The 21,216-nt window shown below is 40.4% G+C and overlaps 2 protein-coding genes across 19 annotated transcripts in view; one reads left to right on the top strand and one right to left on the bottom strand.

Moving 5' to 3' along the window:
• MAGI1 (membrane associated guanylate kinase, WW and PDZ domain containing 1) overlaps nt 1-21,216 on the bottom strand; it is a 621,597-nt gene that overhangs the window by 70,539 nt on the left and 529,842 nt on the right. For all 18 annotated transcript variants that reach the window (XM_060161416.1, XM_060161414.1, XM_060161418.1 and 15 more), the window contains 3 exons: nt 20,087-20,179; nt 14,614-14,796; nt 13,477-14,097 (listed from right to left, as the gene is read on the bottom strand). In XM_060161416.1, the coding sequence (XP_060017399.1) occupies nt 13,477-14,097; nt 14,614-14,796; nt 20,087-20,179 (897 nt within the window). The remainder of the gene's footprint in view (nt 1-13,476; nt 14,098-14,613; nt 14,797-20,086; nt 20,180-21,216) is intronic.
• LOC132526867 (cytoskeleton-associated protein 2-like) lies at nt 7,210-10,256 on the top strand. The gene is given in 2 exon segments (XM_060161419.1): nt 7,210-7,326; nt 7,328-10,256. Coding segments are annotated over 2 exon segments (2,061 nt in total). The 3' UTR covers nt 9,272-10,256.

Genomic DNA, 21,216 nt, shown 5'->3' with positions numbered 1-21,216 from the left:
TGATACAGCCACTATGGAGAGCAGTATGGAGGTTCCTTAAAAAACTAAAAATAGAATTACCATATGACCCAGCAATCCCACTACTGGGCATATACCCTGAGAAAACCATAATTCAAAAAGACACATGAGCCCCAATACTCATTGCAGCACTATTTACAATAGCTAGGTCATGGAAGCAACCTAAATGCCCATCGACAAATGTATAAAGAAGATGTGGTACATAGGTACAATGCAGTATTACTCAGCCATAAAAAGGAACGAAATTGAGTCATTTGTAGAGACATGGATGGACCCAGAGACTGTCATACAGAGTGAAGTCAGAAAGAGAAAAACAAATATCGTATATTAACGCATATATGCAGAATCTAGAAAAGTGGTACAGATGAACCGGTTTCCAAGGCAGAAATAGACACACAGATGTAGAGAACAAACGTATGGACACCAAGGGGGGAAAGCAGGGTGGTGGAGGGGGGTGGTGGGATGAATTGGGAGATTGGATTGACATATATACACTAATATGTATAAAATGGATAACTAATAAGAACCTGCTGTATTAAATAAAATAAAATAAAATTCAACAAAAAAGTTTCTTCCTCTTTTTAGAGTAAAGATACTTTACATAATAAAATAATTTAAGTTAAGATCCTTAACCTCAGTCCAGGATTAAAGATGAGATGCTTCCTGGCCAGGTGGAAGCCCTATAATCCCCATTAAAAGTTGATGAGCTGTCTCAGGATTAGGACAGAGCAGATCGCCCAAGTGCTAATACTTTACAAGTCTTTCATGTTCTCTGAGTCTCAATGCCTTGTGACCCCCTAACATCCAGTTAACAAATGTAAAGAGCTTAGAGCAGTACCTACACATGGAAAGAATTTAATAAATAGGACCTATTATTATCATTATCTGTATAAAAAGAAATGTATTAACCATAAAGTGGCCTTCAATTCCATATTTTTCTTCTATCAAAGGCATATAAGAGAAAGGGTAAAATAAAGGACATGCAACATATCACTTTTGAGGGCAAAATAATCAAAATCTCGCGAGCAGCAATGTCCAACAGCATTTTTTATGAGGGTGGAAAGGTTCTATAACTGCACTGTCCAATATAGCAGCCATTGGCTACATGTGGCTATTGGGTTCTTGAAACGTGGCCGGTTGGACTAAATTTTACATCGTATTTAGCTTTAATTAATTAAATAGCCACACGTGGATAGTGACTACTGCACTGGACCTGGAGAACAGGCTTAATTGGACCAACATGATCCACTGCCATGAAATGCATTTCCTTGTCATTCATTCATTCATTCATTCATTCATTCATTTAATTGAAGTAGAGGTGATTTACAATGTAGTGTTTGGTAACCTTGAGTTTGTTTTCTATGTCTGTGGGTCTATTTCTGTTTTGTATATAAGTTTATTTGTATCATTTTTTCCTTGTCATTTAGAACAGCCTGTGACAGAGGGCATGGGCTTAACAGGCCAACAAAACTGGGTTGGAAGTCAGGCTGTCTCACCTTCATGCTGTGTGATTTTTGAGGTGGTCCATCTCCCGCGGCCTGTTTCCCCAGCTCTAATGATAAGCTCTCACCCCAGAAAGTTCTCTAAAGGATGATGAGCATTTATGAAAACAAAGGGCCTTGCATTAATTCATAGTTTTCCTTCAATATAGATGATTTTCTGAAGACCTACAATGTGCCAGGCATGATTTTAGGTGGTGGGGGATCAAATAATGATTGAGACCCAGTCCCTACTCTCACAGAGACCACAAAGAAGCGTCCACGGCCTGAGAAAGCAGGACAGAGCAGAGCATGATGGCGGTGGACGCTGTTTTCTTTTCTACGCAGCGGTCAGAGCAGGCTTCTTGAAGGAAAGGACCTTTGAGCAGAAGCCTCAAGGGCAGGAGTGAGAAAGCTCCTTGGCTCTCTGTGACAGGAAAAACACAGAAGAAAGAGCAAGTGCTTGTCTGTGACACAGGACTTTGGCGTTTACTCTGAATGATGGGACGTCATCCTGACATGAGCAGCGGCTGGATCCAATTGACTTTAAATCACTCTAGCCGGAGAATGGACTAGAGGAAGCCTTGAGACCTGTTGCAAGGCCACAGCAAGGCCAGGTGCCACATGATGGACGGCAGAGGCCGGGGAAGAGGTGGGAGGATGACACGACAGAGGAGGGGGAATAGATGGGATGTGCTGATGTGAATACACAGACCCCACCACTATTAGGATATCACTCTGCCAGCAACCTGAATTCTCCTTTCCGAGGCCCTGCAGCTCAACTGAACAGATTCTGGCAGTCAAACACTTGAGCAGTGCAATTTGCAATTCATTCTCCAGTCCGAGACCAGAGGGCAAAGAGAAAAGAGGCACCTGATCACCCAGGTTTAACTCTCCGGCAGCGCGGTTTAATTATGATGGTTTTGCATCATTTCAGATGTGGAAAAACACACGCAAAGAAGAGCTAATGCTAATCACATGCTTGGATGATGAGATTAGATACTGCTTTCCCTGTGTGGATCGATGACGATTTAATGAACTATCATCAGCAAATATGGATGAAAATTAAGTGGCATTAATTTGCCACGGACTTCAGACCTTACTCATTCTTTCATGTATAAGATGTACTCCTTAATGGTATTGGAGCTTTTCATCTACAAGCCAGGAGGCTGCTTAGCATAGTGGGTAAGAGATCAGTCTCTGGAACTAGAATTCCTGGGTTCAAATCCTAGCTTGCATTTATCAGCTGTGTGATTCTGGGTAAATCACTGAGCTTCTCTGGGGCTCAGCACCCTCTCCTCTAAAGTGGAGGTAAGGTTTTAGTCACCTCAGAGGGCTCTTAAATTATGATATGTAAAATGTTTAGAACCAACTACACCTGGCACATTGCAGAAGCGTTTAATGTTTTTATGTATTACAAATGCTTGAACCAAGGAGGAGTCTTATACATGCTTCCCAACTAAACCAGAAATTTCTCTTTTGCTTTATACTAAGCAAATTCAGCTGTGGAATCTCAACACCTCAACAAAAGCAATTCCTTCACTTTTTTTTTTTTTTTTCCTACTAATCACTGCCTTCATTTCCCACAGGGTCCTATTCAGAATCACACTGCAAATGGATGGTTCCAATGTGGTCACAAGAGTGGGATGTTGTGAGGTTTTATTTCTGCCTGTGTGTACATGTATGTATTGCTTGTACCATGGTTACAATCCTGGTACATAGTAAGTAATCAATGATTATTGTTACATTATTACTATCACTACCATGATTTTCATATTTCATTTTGCCTTTTAACATCTCTTTTTTATCTTTCTGAAGTTATGAAGAGTGACTACAAAACTATATAATTAATTTCCTAATGTGACTTGCAGAGAAAGTTTAATTTATCCAGCTAGTATTTACTAAGACCTTACCACATGCCAGGTTCCCCATGACGTGCCAGGGATACAAAAGTGCAAGTTGGATACAGTCCTCCCCTCCAAGAATCCTAACATTTCATTACTTTATATTCAGATCCTAAAATTACTTAGTGCCCTGACAAGCGCACTCAGTATACAAAGCATCACTTCTAATTCTGTTGTGATCAGTAAAAGCCACTGGAGCGCTGTGCTCAAAAGAAGCATCTCTGAGACCAAGTCTTCCTTTCTATCCTCCTCTGAAGTAGAAACATGTCAAATTTGGGAGCTGCAATGGATCTTAGGGAAGATGGAGAAACCTGTTGCTTAGAAATCGGACTTTAAAAGAAGAAATTACTTAGAAATGAAAATAACTGTTGTTATAAACTTATTTCACTCTCAAGTTATATGTCACAGAATCAAAATGAGAAGGGACGACGAGGGCAGAAGCCTAAAACTGATTGCAATTCTGATTTTACATCAGCATTGCCAGTGCAGCTTCTAAAAAAAATACAGGTGCCTGCACATCACGCACTGAAATTAAAATTCTGCAGGTACGCGCTGGAGTTTGTTTTTTCTTTTTTAAAAAAGAAACCCACCATACCCAGTGGCTTCCGATACTAGAGGATATCAGTAAAACACCACTGATTTATCATGTGACTGCTTCTAGGTCAGGAATTGGCACAAATGCTACCTTTTTTCAGATGACTTGCCTAAGGTCACAAAGGGAATAAAGGCAGGAGTTGCAATTTAAACGCTTATTGTCTGACTCTCGAATCTGTGGTCTTTCTCCTACACATCAATGAGGCCATTTTTTGGCATAAAATTAGAGTTAGCAGGGGTCACCCTAAAGATGAGCTAGTGCAAAATATCCATTTTTTTGGATAAAGAAATGAGTCTCAGGGCAAGAGTTGTAACCCAGTCAGAGGTACAGAGGAGCTATGGGCACAGTTTGAACTAGAGGCAGGCTCCTGGAACCTCTAGTTCAGCGTTTTCTTCAGTACACTTGTTCTCTCTAAAGTAAAACACACATTCTCCAATTTCATAAAGTATTCCAAATTGTCTTTTAAAACAGGGTATTCTGACTCCACCCCAAATGAGATCTTCAAGAGTGTCATACCTCCCACTAGGCATAAATTAGCCAAATATACAAAATACACAGGGGGCACAGGTAGTTATGCTACATATAATATAATCCCCTTAAAAAAATTATTTATTTATTTGGTCGCGTGGGGTCTTAGTTGCGGCAGGCGGACTCCTTAGTTGTGGCTCACAGACTTAGTTGTGGCATGCATGTGGGATCTAGTTCCCCAACCAGGGATCAAACCTGGGCCCCTTGCATTGGGAGCTGGGAGTCTTATCCACTGCGCCACCAGAGAACACCCAATATAACCCCTTTTCTTTTTCTTTCATTTTTTTTAAAACCATTTTTAAAGTCTTTATTGAATTTGTTACAATATTTTTTTAAATTAATTATTTTTGGCTGCATTGGGTCTTCATTGCTGCACATGGGCTTCCTCTAGTTGCAGTGAGTGGGGGATATTCTTCATTGCAATGCGCGGGCTTCTCATTGTGGTAGCTTCTCTTGTTGCAGAGCACAGGCTCTAGGTGCACGGGCTTCAGTAGCTGTGGCACGCGGGCTCAGTAGTTGTGGCTTGCGGGCTCCAGAGCAGAGGTTCAGTAGTTGTGGCGCACAGGCTTAGTTGTTCTGTGGCATGTGGGATTCTCCCAGACCAGGGATCGAACCCGTGTCCCCTGCATTGGCAGGTGGACTCCCAACCACTGTGCCACTAGGGAAGTCTGAATTTGTCACAATATTGCTTGTTTTATGTTTTGGTTTTTTGGCTGTGAGGCATGTGGGATCTTAGCTCCCTGGCCAGGGATCCAACTCGTAACCCCTGCATTGGAAGGCAAAGTCTTAACCACTGGACCACCAGGGAAGTCCCACTCCCTCTTTTAAAGTAAAAAAAGCTTTATGGAACAAATTCTACATCTTTTGTAAATTAAAAAAATATATATTCAAAACAATAGTAATCACCTTCTAGCATGATTTTCCAAACGCTTAAAAAAGCCTCTAGACTCACACTGGTGTCAGGTGATGGGCTGTCTGAATGCAAATACCATGAAAAATTAAGAAAAATAGAAGGCATTCTCCTTACTGGCCAGCAGAGGGAGGAGGAGGAAAGGACTTACCATGGGAAGATGGGCAGCCAGGCACAGGAAGGAGGCGCTGCCCTTTAAGAACCTGAGTGACATCCATAGGCACGGACATGTTTATAAAGAAGACACTTGTAAACAAATAAGTAATGGTCCCAGCTGCCAGGGCTATGGATAGACACGCCCAGCAAGCCCAAGCCTGACCTAGGAAACTGTCTCTGGAAATTTACAAATGATATTTCAACCTCTGCTTACTTCCATTGGTGGGAGGGGGATTAAAGAAAAAAAAATGCTAAAACCCCAAATGCACCTGATTTCGACCGGAACAAAAATAAAAAATGAGCTTGGGAGTTAAGAGTGAAAACCAAAATACAAATGTAGTTAAGTTCTGCCCCAAAGTAGAAAAGACTAGTTCTTTAAAGCACAGAAAGCCCCACCTTTGAGATATTTATTCCTGAGAATCAAGAGAGGTGTAGACTTAATGAGTTTATCAATCTGCTTACCAGGAGTTATGATGGAAATAAGATTCATTAGAAAGAATCAGTGAAGTGGCCATTTACTTTCTCATTTAACCTAGCCTCTATCCTAAACGATCATCAAACCTTCTCATTTACACCGCCATCATACAAGAGGAATGATTAAAATGCCAGCCCCAATTCAAGTAATGATGTATGGCAGAAACAAATACATTTATATGCTTTCTAGAAAGATTAATAGTAGCTGGTGTTAGCTTGCCAAGTGCAGATGTACAAACTTTCTATCTGACACATAAATCAAACATAAGGCATATGGCATATTTTAAAGACTGCTGATGTTACAATGATTTTAAATTACTCAGGTTTTGGAATAAACTATGTAGATGTTGACTAATGTGGCAATATATTCTGGATCTTCCCTTATTAATTTAATGTTATAAAATATAATGGCATTAACCAAAAGAAGGTCTTAGGAATTAAGAAGAGAAAATGTAAACATATTTGAAATCAAGGGGTATATTTTTATAATGAGTTGTTTGCTAATTTGGGCAAATTCATTACAATATGGTTCCAGTAACCACTGTAAGGTAGTAAACTACAATGAGACTTTACTTTTTGGTCTCCTTAAAAGTGAAGTGAATGGAAAAGAAAAAGTGAACAAAATGGCAAAAGAAACGAAGGAGCAAATAAATGAAGAAGGAGAGCAGGGTGATTTGTGATGTCAAATGAGCAGTGGCTGAATCAGAGATGCCCTGATGTACCAAGAACTATCTAAAAGTTTCCAAGTTGCCGGCCACTGAAACCAGCAATTGTGCAAAAATCAGTGGTGTTCAGGGTTAAGTAGGGTAGAGCACTAGACTGGAAACCAAAGAATCCAGGTGAACTTCTCAATCCTACTGTTGGCTGGTATGTTCCTTTTCAGGGATGTGGTAAAAATGACATGAGAGTTGTGTGTAGGTTTGAAAAGCGCTTTGTAAACTGCTCGCTGGTCTGTACGTGAAGGGGCCATCACCCCACCCCCTCCCTCTCCTCCTCGTCCTTAACCTCAAGTCACTTCCTACCACATCTTGGTCACTGTTTAAAACAAAATGATCTGTGCAGTCAAGTGGTCTAGGTATAAGAAGAAGCTTCGGACGGAGACTGTGGCGGTCGAGCTCGAGACGCGTCCCCCTGCCCGGAGCTGCGATGAGCACCCCAGCAGTGCCCCAGGACCTGCAGCTGCCCCCGAGTCAGAGGGCCCAGTCCGCGTTCAGAGAGCAAAGAAGACAAAAACTCAAGGAGCATCTGTTAAAAAGAAAAACTTTTTTTTGCATACAAACAGGAAAATCAGATATTATCCAGTGATAGAGACCAGAGAGTGAGGATATCTGAAGGCCAGATCCAAGAAGAGACAAAAGTTCTGGAACTTAAGGCAAAAATGACTGATAAAGAGAATGTCGGTAGACCTACTGGGATCAAGAATAGTATAACAATGGAAAAAAACTGTATTCCTTTAAAACCTTGTAATGAATTAACCAATTCAACTACAGCAGTTGATACACCTAATTTTGAGGATAATAATCAAACTCTGCCATTGTTACCAATTAAAGATGACCCCCAAAGTCAACATATGACGTTAAGCCAAGCATTTCACCTTAAAAACAACAGTAAAAAGAAACAAATGACTACAGAAAAACCAAAGCAAGATGCGAACATGCCCAAGAAACCTGTGCTTGGATCTTATCGTGGCCAAATTGTTCAGTCTAAGATTAATTCCTTTAGAAAACCTCTACAAGTCAAAGATGAGAGTTCTGCAGCAACGAAGAAACTTTCAGCTACTGTCTCGAAAGCCACAAAGTCTCAGCCTGTACACGCCAGCAGTGTAACAGTGAAAAGTGATAGAGCCTCACATATGACGACTGCCACTAAATTTGTGAGCACTACATCTCAGAGCAGTCAACTTGTGCGACCTTCTATTAGAAGTCACCACAGTAATAACCAGAACACCATGAAACAAGACATCAGTAGGACGTCTGCCAGTGTTACAGTTAGGAAAGGGCCTCGAGAGAAAGAATTATTACAGTTAAATACGGTTTCATCTATTATCAAAACCAGTTCTTCTCAGGACATAAAAAGAAATAAGACACTATCAAGAAGCATGACATCTGAAATGGTAGCCAGGCCTGCTTCGTCTTCTAATACTAAACTGATAGAAAAGTCAAAAAGCATTGACCAGCGCAGACATACCATGGTGAAAGCAGCTATTGATAGTAGATGGACTCAGCCCAGAGAAACTGCGGAGGAGAGAAAGGCTCGTCTGAGTGAGTGGAAAGCTGGCAAAGGAAGAGTAATGAAAAGGCCTCCGAGCTCAGTGGTTACCCAGCCTGAGCCCGAAGCACAAAATGAAAAGCCAGTTGGATCCTTCTGGACTACCATGGCAGAAGAAGATGAACAGCGAGTGTTTACTGAAAAAGTGAACAAGACATTTTCTGAATGCCTAAACCTGATTAATGAGGGATGTCCAAAAGAAGAAGTATTGGTTACACTAAATGACCTGATTAAAAATATTCCAGATGCCAAAAAACTTGTTAAATATTGGATATGCCTTGCACGTGTTGAACCACTTACGAGTCCTATTGAAAATATTATCGCAATCTATGAGAAGGCCATTCTGGCAGGAGCTCAGCCTATTGAAGAGATGCGACATGCAATTGTTGACATTCTTACAATGAAGAGTCAAGAAAAAGTTAAATTTGGAGAAAATACTGAGGAGGCTTGTGCGACCAAGGAACAAATCCAAGAAGCCACCATTGACGACACAAGTGTTAATCTGGGGTCAGAAAAACCGGAAATAGAAAATAAGCATCCTAGAAATGTGGTATTTCAAGGTTGTGAAAAAGAGCAAGATGACAAAACAAAAGACCCAACCAGTGATGTTAAAACCCCCAATACAGAAACTAGGGCGGGTTGCTTAATTAAATATAATGTGTCTACTACTCCATACTTGCAAAGTGTGAAAAAGAAGATGCAGTTTGATGAAACAAATTCTGCATTTAAAGAGCTCAAGTTTCTCACACCAGTTAGACGATCTCGACGTCTTCAAGAGAAGACTTCAAAATTGCCAGATATGTTAAAAGACCATTTTCCCTGTGTGTCTTCACTGGAGCAGTTAACAGAGTTGGGAAGTGAAACTGACGCTTTTGTGTGCCGCCCCAATGCAGCCCTGTGCCGCTTGTACTCGGAGACTGACACGACAGAAGAGAAGTGAAGCTCTGATAGGAGGTTGTATTATTTCGAGGGTGTTTGGTTGGTTGGTTTGTTGTGGCTTTTCATGTCCCTTAGGTCAAGAGTCGCCAAGTACCTAAGTATTCACGGCAGTCAGCGCTCCCACTAATGTCCACTCTATAGCAGGTGTTGCCTCCTGTGCATCGGAAAGCTAATCCTACCTTGTCGATCTCAATAGACTGACTTTTCCTCTAAGACAGGTAAATTTTGTGAAGACAAGATTTAGCTTGCTTTCTCACCCAATTCTAGTAGCCCAGACTGCTGTGGTCTCCTGTGTCCCTGGGACTCTGCCCCTGGTTCTTCACTGTCACTTTCCAGCAATGCCAGTGAGTCTGCATCTGTGGTCTCTTGGCCTCTTTTTTCTTGTAGCCGAGGTCCCCGAGAGGGATAGTTAACTAAATACTCCATTTCTAAGAGAAGATACTTTGTTGGAAGAAAGAAAATGTGCCAAACCTAGTGGGCATTCAGAACTTTAAATCTGAGTTCCTTTCCTTAGTTCCTTTTCTAACTTGACTATCCAAAATGTTAAAAATTTTAACTTCCATCACTTCTTTTGATATAGTTTATAGACTAATAGAAGGAATATATAATATTTCATAAATGTCATCCTAGTTTAGGTAGTATTTCTAAAATAACTAATACTTAAAATTGATTTATTCCTTGTTATATAAAAACATCATGTCTCCTAAAACATTATAGTCATACACAGTAAGTAGGTCTCTGCTCCCCACACATAAATACCACCAGTAAAATTGTTTTGTAAGTCTCTGAACTAATACTTAAATAGCATACATCCTTCACCAACTCTACAGTTTCAAGTAAGGATTTAGTCATTGTAAAAGGTTAGATAGTTTTAAAACTGTGTAATATGAATGTGGTTGAAAATCACATACTTATTCTTATTTATGTTCATTAATTCCATTTGTATAATAGTGCCAGTCTTTGTTCTATTTATTGTCTTATGTTCTAGAGAGTAGGATTTTTATTCCTTTTAAGCTGTGTACCTAATATGTATACAATAAATGAAAACAGCTATAAAAAAAAAAAAAAGAAGAAGCTTCAAAATTTTATTGGTAGAAATAACTTTTTAAAAAATAAAATCTGGGGCTTCCCTGGTGGCGCAGTGGTTGAGAGTCCACCTGCCGATGCAGGGCACACGGGTTCGTGCCCCGGTCCGGGAAGATCCCACATGCCGCGGAGTGGCTGGGCCCGTGAGCCATGGCCGCTGAGCCTGCACGTCCGGAGCCTGTGCTCCGCAACGGGAGAGGCCACAACAGTGAGAGGCCCGTGTACCGCAAAAAAATAAATAAATAAATAAAAATAAAGTAAAAAAAAATAAAATCTGCAAAAAAAATTTAAAAATCTGCAAATGGGTTTTACACCTGTTCAAGAAGGGTGGACTGAGCATTGTGATTCACACAGACAGTTCTGAATTTTGGATTTCCTTCCCACAACCCCAGTCATTTTGATCACAGAACACACAGCTTCACGAGAGCCCGAGGACATGGCTGTTGCGACATAAACAAGCTTTTCTGTCTCAATGAAACCGAGAGGAAATAAAAGTCTGGGTCCTGATCTCTTTTCAGAGGGTCAGAATACTCTGTTCACGAAACACATCCTATTGGCAAGGGTCAAGGAAATGACCAAACTCAGGTCCATTGTGGGAGGTGATCAATCAAGATTAGTCACAAATACAGACCCAGGAGCAAGACATTTCAACAGGCGTAAAATGTTTCTCAGTGTGAGGTCCTGGGAGTTCCGGTGGCACAGAGGTGGGGGGTTGCTGGCAGGGGAAAGAAAGCCAACTGTCTCAGGATTTAGAATACCCCACTTCTCTGAGATCCATAACCCCTTCATTAAAATGTGCATATGCTGAGATGTTTTTGATACGATTGGTGGAGCCGTTGTTGCTGCCAAGTATAAATAATCACATATCCATTCATTCATTCACTACCTATTCATTCATGAACACCTAGGGGGAGTCAGGTACTGTGTTAAGTACTGGGGATTCAGCTGTCAACATGCAGAGGTGGGCTCTGGCTTTATGGAGCTTATATTCGAATGAAAAAGAGAGAGTAAAGGGAACCCTCCTACACTGTTGGTGGGAATGTAAACTGGTAGAGCCACTATGGAGAACAGTATGCAGGTTCCTTAAAAAACTAAAAATAGAGCTACCATCTGATCCAGCAATCCCATTCTTGGGCATATATCTGGAGAAAACCGTAATTCAAAAAGATACACGCACCCCAATGTTCATTGCAGTGCTACTTACGATAGCCAGGACATGGAAACAACCTAAATGCCCATCAACAGAGGAATGGATAAAGAAGATGTGGTACATATACACAATGGAATATTAGTCATAAAAAAGAACAAAATAATGCCATTTGCAGCAACTTGGATGGACCTAGAGATTGTCACACTGAGTGAAGTCAGAGAAAGACAAATATCATATGATATCGCTTATATGTGGAATCTAAAAACAAAGGGTACAAATGAACTTATCTACAAAACAGAAATAGATTTACAGATGTAGAAAATAAACTTATGATTCCCGGGGATAAGGTTCGGGGAGGGATAAATTCAAAGATTGGGATTGACATATACACGCTACTATATATAAAGTAGATAACCAATAAGGACCTCCTGTACAGCACAGGGAACTCTACTCAATACTCTGTCATGACCTATATGGGAAAAGAATCTAAAAAAGAGTGGATATATGTACATGTATAACAGATTCACTTTGCGGTATGCCTGAAACTCACATAACATTGTAAATCAACTATACTCCAATAAAAATTTTAAAAACTATACTCCAATAAAAAAGAGAGAGGAACAAAGAAAAATAAGTAAATATATAAAACAATGGCTTGGGATAATAATGATCATAATAAAAGCTATTAAGAAATGGGGTGATGCAGCAGAGATTACATAGGAGTGCTGGGTGCGACTTTAGATAAGTAATCAGAGAAGCCCTCTCTCAGGAGGAGCCCTGAATGAGACCGAGCCAGCCAAGGGAAGAGCTGGGGAAAAGAGTCTTCCAAGCAGTGGAAACAGAAAGTGCAAAGGCCCTGAGACAGAAGGGCTTAGAGTAGTGAAGGCACTACAGAAAAGAAGCCAGGTGGTCAAGCACGGTGAGGAAGGGACAGGAGTGTGAGACGAGGCTGGAAGAGTGGCCGAGAGCCATGTTTTGCATGCACACTGTGTCGACCAGGTTCAGGAGAATTAAAAGATAAAGGTTTTCAAAGCTTAATGGGTTTTAAAAAGCACAGTCTGATTTACATTTAAAGGTACTGAAACAGAGCAGGACCCTATGGTCCTTTCCCGACCATGTCCTCCACCTTTGTCTATTGAAAAACTTTACTCAAAGAATAAGTTTAATCAGAGAAGTGAGAAAATGCAGAAGCTAAAGAAAACAGTCAAACAGAACCAAATAATAACAGTTTAGTCATTAAGCAAAGTCAGGGACCTTTAGTTCCTTCTCAAGGGCTAAACATTCATAGCCATATCCTTTGAGCTGGTTTGTAGATACAGAAACCCACACCAGGTGGAAGGAATTAACTACATGATGACCAGACTGCAGCCATGACAGAAGCTGCCACAATTCTGAGAACTGGTCTCAAAGAAACGGGAACAAACTGACCCTGGAACTGAAGACTAACTGTACTTGAAACAATCAAGATGACACTGATCAGACCACTGCTTGGCCAATTTCAAGATGACTGTCAGAGCTGACTGTGCTGTTTCTGCATTGTAACCCTCTCCCTCTGGCTATAAAAACTCTTGCCCACTGACTGTCTGCTGCGGGGGAATTGGCCTTTGGACATGAGTCCCCCCCTCCCCCCAGGTTGCCCGCCTCTGAAATAAAACAAACTTTCCTTTCCACCAAGCTTGCCTCTTTATTAGCTTTTGAGTGGCAAGCAGCCAGACCCCACTTTCGGTAACAGTATCACTCTAGCTGCATGTCCCTTTGTATAAATACATAAAGTATAAACATAACCTTTATTCTAAAGAGGCTAGCATTTAGAGAAATCAGAAGGCATTTTGAATGCATTTCCCAATATTTAAATAAAAATGATCTTAAAGGAACAGACATGCAGAAAGCCCCAAGTAGCTACCTGATAACCAGTAAGTACAATAATGGATTTGGGTTTAAAAACAATGAAAGATAATAAATCTACATACCTCCTCGTTGCACTAACAATGTGACCTCACTTCCCTTTGGACATTCGATCAGCATGTCCACAACTTGGTTGTGAGCCAGAGCCTGCACGTTCTTCTTGTTAACTTCCACTATAAGATCCCCTTCCTTCAAGCCTCGGCACCTTGGACTGTCGACAATCTGTTTCACTCTTTGGCCGCCACCTCCAGGACTGTCCGCAATAGTAAAACCAAAGCCCATTGGCCCTTTGACTATATGAACAGTTATGAGTTCTGGCTGAGTGGCTATGGAGGAAGCCAAAGAGACAGTGTCATTGGGGTAACCATGGGAACCATTTGAAGCCACGTCTGCAGGGCTGCTTGGCCTGGCGTCCTTCATGCCATTGACTTTGCCTGTTTTACTACTGTGACTAGCCGGCGAGTCATAGGTCTCTTGCCCATTCACAATAATTGGTTCTTTATCCAAAATGGCCACAGAGGTCACTAAACTCGTGTTGGGGTCATCTGGGTCAAAAGGCAATGGATAACCTCGGCAGAGTTCAAGGTCCACGCTGGCACCGATGGGAATGGACTGGAAGATTTTCACAACTTGTGCGTGTGTGTGTCCCAAAACACAGGTGTCGTTCACACTCACAATCACATCTCCTGCAAAAGAGTTGACGGTTAAAAAAACAGTGCCCAGAAAAGTTATATCAATTTTACACTATCAAATCCTACCAATAGGAAGCTGAACTGAAACTGTTCGGGGGTAGTACCGTAAAGCACAAAGAGACTGCTTCTATTAGTTATTTTATGCTAATCAGGCATTTTTGTAGCATCTAGTGTCTTCCCTGCTAATGAGAATATAATGATCATTGAAAGAACATTGGAGCTTTCTTCTGAAAAAAATTCTCACTATAAAAAACCAAGGTGAGAATCATTTATTCAAATGGATCTACATTTTTAGTAAATTACTGCCTTACTGTACTCAACAGCACCCTAACAGTTCCCCAAAATGGGGAAATGTTAAAATGCTTCAAAGCTTTTCATTTATACCAGGGAATGCATTTACTTAGTGCAGGAACCTTGTTCATTCGCCAAGTTTCTAAAGGACACTTACAAACTTATGAAATCATGGTGTCATCTGGTCCTGACCACAGAGGACCATGTGGTGTCTCATACCTGTTTCCATCTTGCCGTCCAACGCGGCGGGACCATCTAGGACCAAGCTCTTGATCTGCAGAAACTCGTCAGGCTCATCCCCTCCAACGACCGTGAAGCCAAAGCCACGACTGCTTTTCCGCAGCTTCGTGTGAATGAATTTGCCTTTCAACTCTGAAGGGTTTCGTGTAAAAAAGGGTTTGCCTGGATTAAAACAAGAAATGTGTAAGGAACATCACCAGGAGTGAAAAGATGAATTAACTAAGAAATGATAAGAACTTAGAGATAACTTCTCCAAGCTCCTGTGCTGGGGCATGTGGGCACAAAGGTGCCCTAAGAAAGTCCTCTCTTGATTTCAGTACTAAGGGAGTTCCTAGGCCCCTTTGTGTAAGGAGGGGGCTAGGGTACATAGTGTGTCAGCACAAAGATCCAAAAGAAAATGTAAGAGAAGGATGACATTGGTGTCCATCGTCTGACATGGATCCCTAGTTTTAGTTCATGTAGTCTGACAACAAGCTACGTGAAGTTCTTCAGAGAAAGAGGAGCGGGTCTTTGCTTGTTGTCTTCTGTTTTGTCATCGTTTATATTTTCCAGTATGGCTTCCAATATATTGCCCTGTGCTTGGCTTCCACTTATAAAACCAATTAAGCAAAAACTTTAGCTTTCAGACAAACAGAAAATTCATTCTCAAACTAAATAGATAATACTAGGAGACATAGTAGAGTCACAAAGAATAACTTGATAAAAATGGAGAATCACTATATTAAAAATTAAAGAGTCATAACTCTACTGTGAATTGAATTCTAAAATTCACCTGATTTTTCCTGTTCATTTGCATCGTTTAACAATTTGTGGAATTGCCTAGATATGTCTGCTGCTAAAACTTAATATTTAAAAAATGTTTAGGACATGTGGCTTAGAATATTTAAGGAAAAAGAAAAAAACCTGAACTAAACAAAACAGTAACAAGAGCCAGATGGCTCCAAATTCAGTTGTCTTGTTTAAAATAAATTAATAGATATACAGCTTCCAAACATGCTACCTAAGGATTTATTGAGTTTTCTTGATAACATTCACAAATAACATTTTGTACACAAACCCAAAATTTTATTTTGGGTTTGGGCATTTCTCTGTAATTAAGAAGCTCATTGGAATTTCCCTGATTACCCCGGGGAGTGAACATCATTCTATGCTCAGACTCTTTCAACTCTCCTAATTATATTTCCCATCTCCCGCCCTGACCACAGCTTCTCCACATGCCCTATTTCTTTTCTATCAAAAATGTTATACAAATAAATAAATAAATAAAAATTAAAAAATAATAAAACAAACGAACAGGAGAAAAAGTCTCCATGTCTCTATATACCCCTGTACTACCAGGCTGGCACCCAGGAAGGAAAGTTATTTTTGGTTAGCTGTATCTTTTTTAAAAGGTCTCTGGGCATACATACAATCTTTAATTGCACACTTCAAAAGTTTCTGGCTCTTAAGAAGGCTGTTTTAAATTGCCTGGAGTCACAGGTCTGCTCACTCACCTCCTCCTCTCTAGAGCAGTCCCAAGGCTGGTGGGAAGCATGACCAAACTACAGCCCTGTCACCGTGGCTAATGAAAGGTGAGACCTAGCAGGATTCACCATGCGAAGTCGTCTGCCAGAGCGCCAGGGAGGTGATGTCAAGCGCAGCCAGGGCTTGTACTCAAACAGTTGCTATGGTAATTACTAGATGGAAAATCGAGGACCGTTGAGATAACCCCCAAATTTTCCTTTTTGGGATATGTGAATAGCAGACATTCTTGAGGCAGAGGCTACTAGGGCGAGCTCGAAGGGAAATGTATTTCACTTATGCAAAGACATCAATAGCATCACCTTCTCAGTGAGGCTTTCTCTGTCCACCGTATTAAAAACTGCAATACCTCCTTCAACATTCACAATCCCCCTTACCTGCTTCATTTCTGTTGTTAGCATTTACCACCATCCCACGCAGTATACATCTTACTTATTGGTTGGGGGTTTTGTCTCCCTCTCCCCAGCCCCTTGCAGGAGGGGCACTGCACATGCCCACCCATACAACACTAAAATGGAAACCCCATAAGGATTTCTGCTTGTATATCCAGTGTGTAGAACGTAGCCTGTTTCATTGTATGTGCTCCAAAAACGTGTGCTGAATGAATGAATGAACAACAACCCAAAGAAATGAGATTTAACGTGTCGTTGAGAAGGCAGAAAGAGGTGGTTGAGTGTGTAAGTTTCCCACCCCGATTATAGGCAAAGTTAGAAAATGTAAAAATGTATCTGGCAGATTATCTGAATGAAATGTTTTAAAGCCATTAGCATATTTTGAGCTCAGAATGTTTTCAGCTTAAGAGACATGAAGAAGACATTGAAATTACACCACTGACTTCCTGTTTCAACACTTAACTAGGGAGGGAAGATCAGAGGGTTTCACATTTATGCACATTTTATTACATTTTATGTATGGGTAGATCATCAGTTATTGTAGTTTTGGAAAAGAAATGCTTTTCTACCCACAAGCAGTGGAATGTGGAGCTCTCTGCTGCAGCCCTGTGGCACGTGTCATTTTCTAAGCGATGCTAATCTCTTTACTAGTCACCACTTGTAGATGTGGTTATGTGTGAGGACCACCTGGGCAACTTTTTAAAGATGTAGGGGCTGCCCTGGACTCACTGAATCAGGATCTTCTGGGTCTCGGCCCAAACATCTATTCCTGAATAAACCATAGGTGCTTGCTTCTCTGCCAAGCTGCACTATTCTTGGTAATACTGTTTGAATACCCTACACTAGTGCTGTCCAAGAGCGCGTCCTGTGACGCAGGAAATGCTCTGTACCTGCACTGTCCAACATGGCAGCTGCTGGTCACACGCAGCTCTTGAGCCCTTGAAACATGGCTAGTGGAACCGAGGAACTGAATTTTTGAGTTTTTAATTGTAATGAACTTGAATTTAACTGGTATCACGTAGCCAGTAGCAGCCAAACTGGATGGCACACATTGAGACTATGCAATGAAGTAACCCACAAAAAACTACAACAAAAAGGTGTTAGCCAAAAGCTAAGCTGTTCCTAATGACAGCTAGGGTTCAAATCTGTGCTCTACTACTTCCTGGCTGTGTGGCTTTGGGCAAGTTACTAAACCTCTCTCTGCCTGAGGGTCGGATGCATAAGTGGAGGTAATGAGGGTACCAACCTCAACATTCACATGATGGTTGTAAGGAAGAACTGTGGACAGATAACACAGGTAAAGTGCTTAGGGAGGTGGCTGCTGCACAAAAGAGCTCAATAAATGCAGGCTATTATTTTGATGATGGTGGGGGTGAGGTGGGTGGGGTAAACGGGCAGCTACAAAAATCTCTCTCTGAGTATTAACGTGGAAGATGGAGAGATTTCCCAAGAGCAGATCTCTTTAAAATTATCATTTGCTGGGATGAGAAGTACACTCTTGATCAGAAGCAAGTTTAGTTGAGCAGTGAACTTAGCAAAATTGATATCAAACAATCTAACCCTATTAGCTATACAGCTTCTTCCTGAGAGTACTGTCAGGAACATAGACCAGGATGCTTAACCAGCAGGCAGGGAACTGAGAGTTGTAACCTATGATGATAATATCCAATTTAATGTTTCTCACAATTGCAGCTTGGAGTCAAAGGGTATGGATTTAAACTGGCTTCTGTATCCATTATATTCCAAAGATATGACTATATGTGAAAGACAAGAATCTATGTAGAGACTATGGAGTAGAAGGGTTTTAAGAATAATGACTAGTTCCCACAGGGAGTTCAGTGAGCCTCTCCCAAACCCTAACCACTATGGGAGCCTAGAGGACTAAAGTAAAAAAGAAAAGGAAAGAAAGGCCTAAAACAAGAGAAGAATCTGAGATAAAGTTCCTAATAGAGATCAATTCCATGTGGACTCTTAACTCAGCTGGTGCACTAAGCATGTGGCACGTAGAACCTGAAACTTTAAAGCTTTAATTGATTTAATCTCTAAGACAATTCTTTAAGGAAGCTAGGCTGGTTATCATGGATGTACATACGTTGTTTCACACAATAATAAATTTAGCAGAGGCGACTAGGTCTAGTTCGGGGTATCCCCCAGTGGGAAATAAAACCAGTCTCCTGCCTCCATAGGATTTAAAGTCTGAAGAGGAAACTATTGTTAGATAATTAAACACAAATAAACACTAATTATCAACAGTTAAATTCTAGAAATAAGAAGTTTAGGATGGGAAGAGTGAATAAGACAGGGGAATCCAGCAAAAACCTTAGATGAGTAGAAGTTAGCAAAGCAAAGAGTGGGAGGAAAAGACAGCTGCACACAGGGAACAGCATATGCAAAGGCCCTGATGTGGTCCATAGTTTTGCTGATTTAAGGAATTGAAAAGAGGTTCAAGGAACTGAAAAGTTAGTGTAGCTAACTTACCATGAGCAGGAAAATAAGACAACATGAGGCCACAGAGGAATTTCATATTTAAAAAAATACAAAGCAGGCCCCAATCATGTTGATATGAATTAATGTTATTATCTTCTATGTTCTATCTGTATTAAAACCATTAACATCATAGAAAAGTATGAAATGATTTTACATAAGTTGATATTAATACCAATCTCATGACAATATCAGCTAAAGGGGAAACAATTTTTCTTATGAAAATTACAATGGAGGAATGAAAATTAGGGAAAAGAGTTATTCTACTTATCTTTTAATGTCTGACACAATTATTTATTTCTTTTAAAATGTTGAGAGAAGGAACACAAATTTTACAGTTTTTTTCATGGTTCTGTAACACAAACTCCCCAACCCTATCAAATATGCTGCTTGTTCTATTTTTTTTATTTAAAAGAAAAAAACTAAACAAAAAAACCCCAAACCTTTTCTATCCCTTAAGAGTAATGAGGCCTGAAAGTAGCAAGATTCTGGAGCTTCCAATTTTCAAAAAGGAATCTCTGTAGGGGATGCATACTACTTGTGAATGTAAATAAGTGAGACCCAGTGAAGCGATGTAAAACATGCATAAATGCCCAAACTGCAGCAAGAATAGAGGTTAGAGTTTACAACACAATAATATCAAACCACTTTACATTTACAAGAAAATCTTAGTCAAAGGCAAATACGTTGACTAGAATCTTGAAATATCTAGTGCTGAATTTTCAGTGTATCTTATTTAACACAATATTAAATATCTGTGGTCTCGAAATCAAGGATTCACAACTCTAAGATGATTCCCCCCCCCCAGGGGCATTTGGCAATATCTGGGGACTTGTTTGTCACAAAGTGGGAGGGATTCTCCTGGCACCTAGTGGGTAGAGGCCAGGAACACTGCTCAGTGTCCTACAATACATACAGGACAGCCCACAACAAAGAACTGTCTAGGAACAATTCTTTGGAATGACTTGGGTGTTACAAGATTCCACTCTTTAAAGTTTCTCTAAAAAAGTTAAAATTTTGAGCCAAATTAGGATGCAATTATAAAAACACTTTACCCTGAAGTGGAGCTTCTCTGGCCTGCTCCGGATTGCTTGGGGGGTGGTTTGGAATAATAGGAGGCACGAGCGATGAATGATCTTCTGTCCATTCTACAAGAAGACAAGAAACAGTTTGCTATTTTTCCTTCCATTTGCTTACTTAAGATTACTTACGTAGGTCGCCTTACTTAGGATTCACCTTCTTCTTCATTATAAAACTACCCAAACCTATAAAACCAGAAGCAGAGAGCTTCGAATGAAAAGAAACTGGTACCTAACCCCACTCTATGTTAAGGATAATAAGGTCCCTCCCACTGTGTGCGTGCGTGCGTGTGTGTGTGTGTGTGTGTGTGTTTCTGTCGCTTTCTCCTAAGATCTTTGAGGACAAAAATACAACCAATAAAAATACAACTAATAAAATCTCCAGCTCTCTCTGGCTGGAGAGTACAAAGTGAGACCAAGTAAAAAATATCAGGAAAGATACAGAGTTAACTAAAGCTGGCCCAGTATGGGAGAAACTTCTCTAATGCAATTTAGACCTAGGCTGGGCTGCTGAACCCTGCTTGTCTTGGGCAGTGAAGGTGGATTGTAGCAGTTTACTAAGGTGAGATCCCCTATCATCTCTCAAACCCAAATGGGACCCATTACTAAAACTCCTCAGTCCTAAGTCGTACTCACTTTGGAGGCCCAGAAATAACCCACTACGAGTGACCCTTGAGATCTACCCCAAAGTCACTTTTCCAGCTAAGCTAATGATGTATATGTACATCAATTTTAACACTCATATATCAATTGTACACTCCCATTCCCCAAACTCATAAAAAATTTTTTAAAAAGTTTTAAATAGAAAGAGATTAAGGTAGAAAGGAGACCTTTTCAATGGGTAAGTATACTCACACACACATAGACACATACAAACACACTCTCTCTAAAATACGGTCTATAGCAGTGGTTGTCAAACTATGACTTATAGGCCAAACTGGTCCTAATGTCTATTTTTATAAAGCTTGTAAGCCAAGAATGGTTTCTACATATTTAAATGATTGAAAAAAATCTAAAAAGAATATTTTGTAACACATGAAAATTACATGAGGTTCAAATTTTAGTGTTCACACATAATGTTTTACTGAAACACAGCCATGTCCACT

This window comes from Lagenorhynchus albirostris, chromosome 10 (genome assembly GCF_949774975.1).
Source record: "Lagenorhynchus albirostris chromosome 10, mLagAlb1.1, whole genome shotgun sequence".
Lineage (NCBI taxonomy): Eukaryota > Metazoa > Chordata > Mammalia > Artiodactyla > Delphinidae > Lagenorhynchus > Lagenorhynchus albirostris.
Note: the sequence above shows the minus strand (reverse complement) of the source record. Positions and strands in the feature narration are given on the sequence as shown.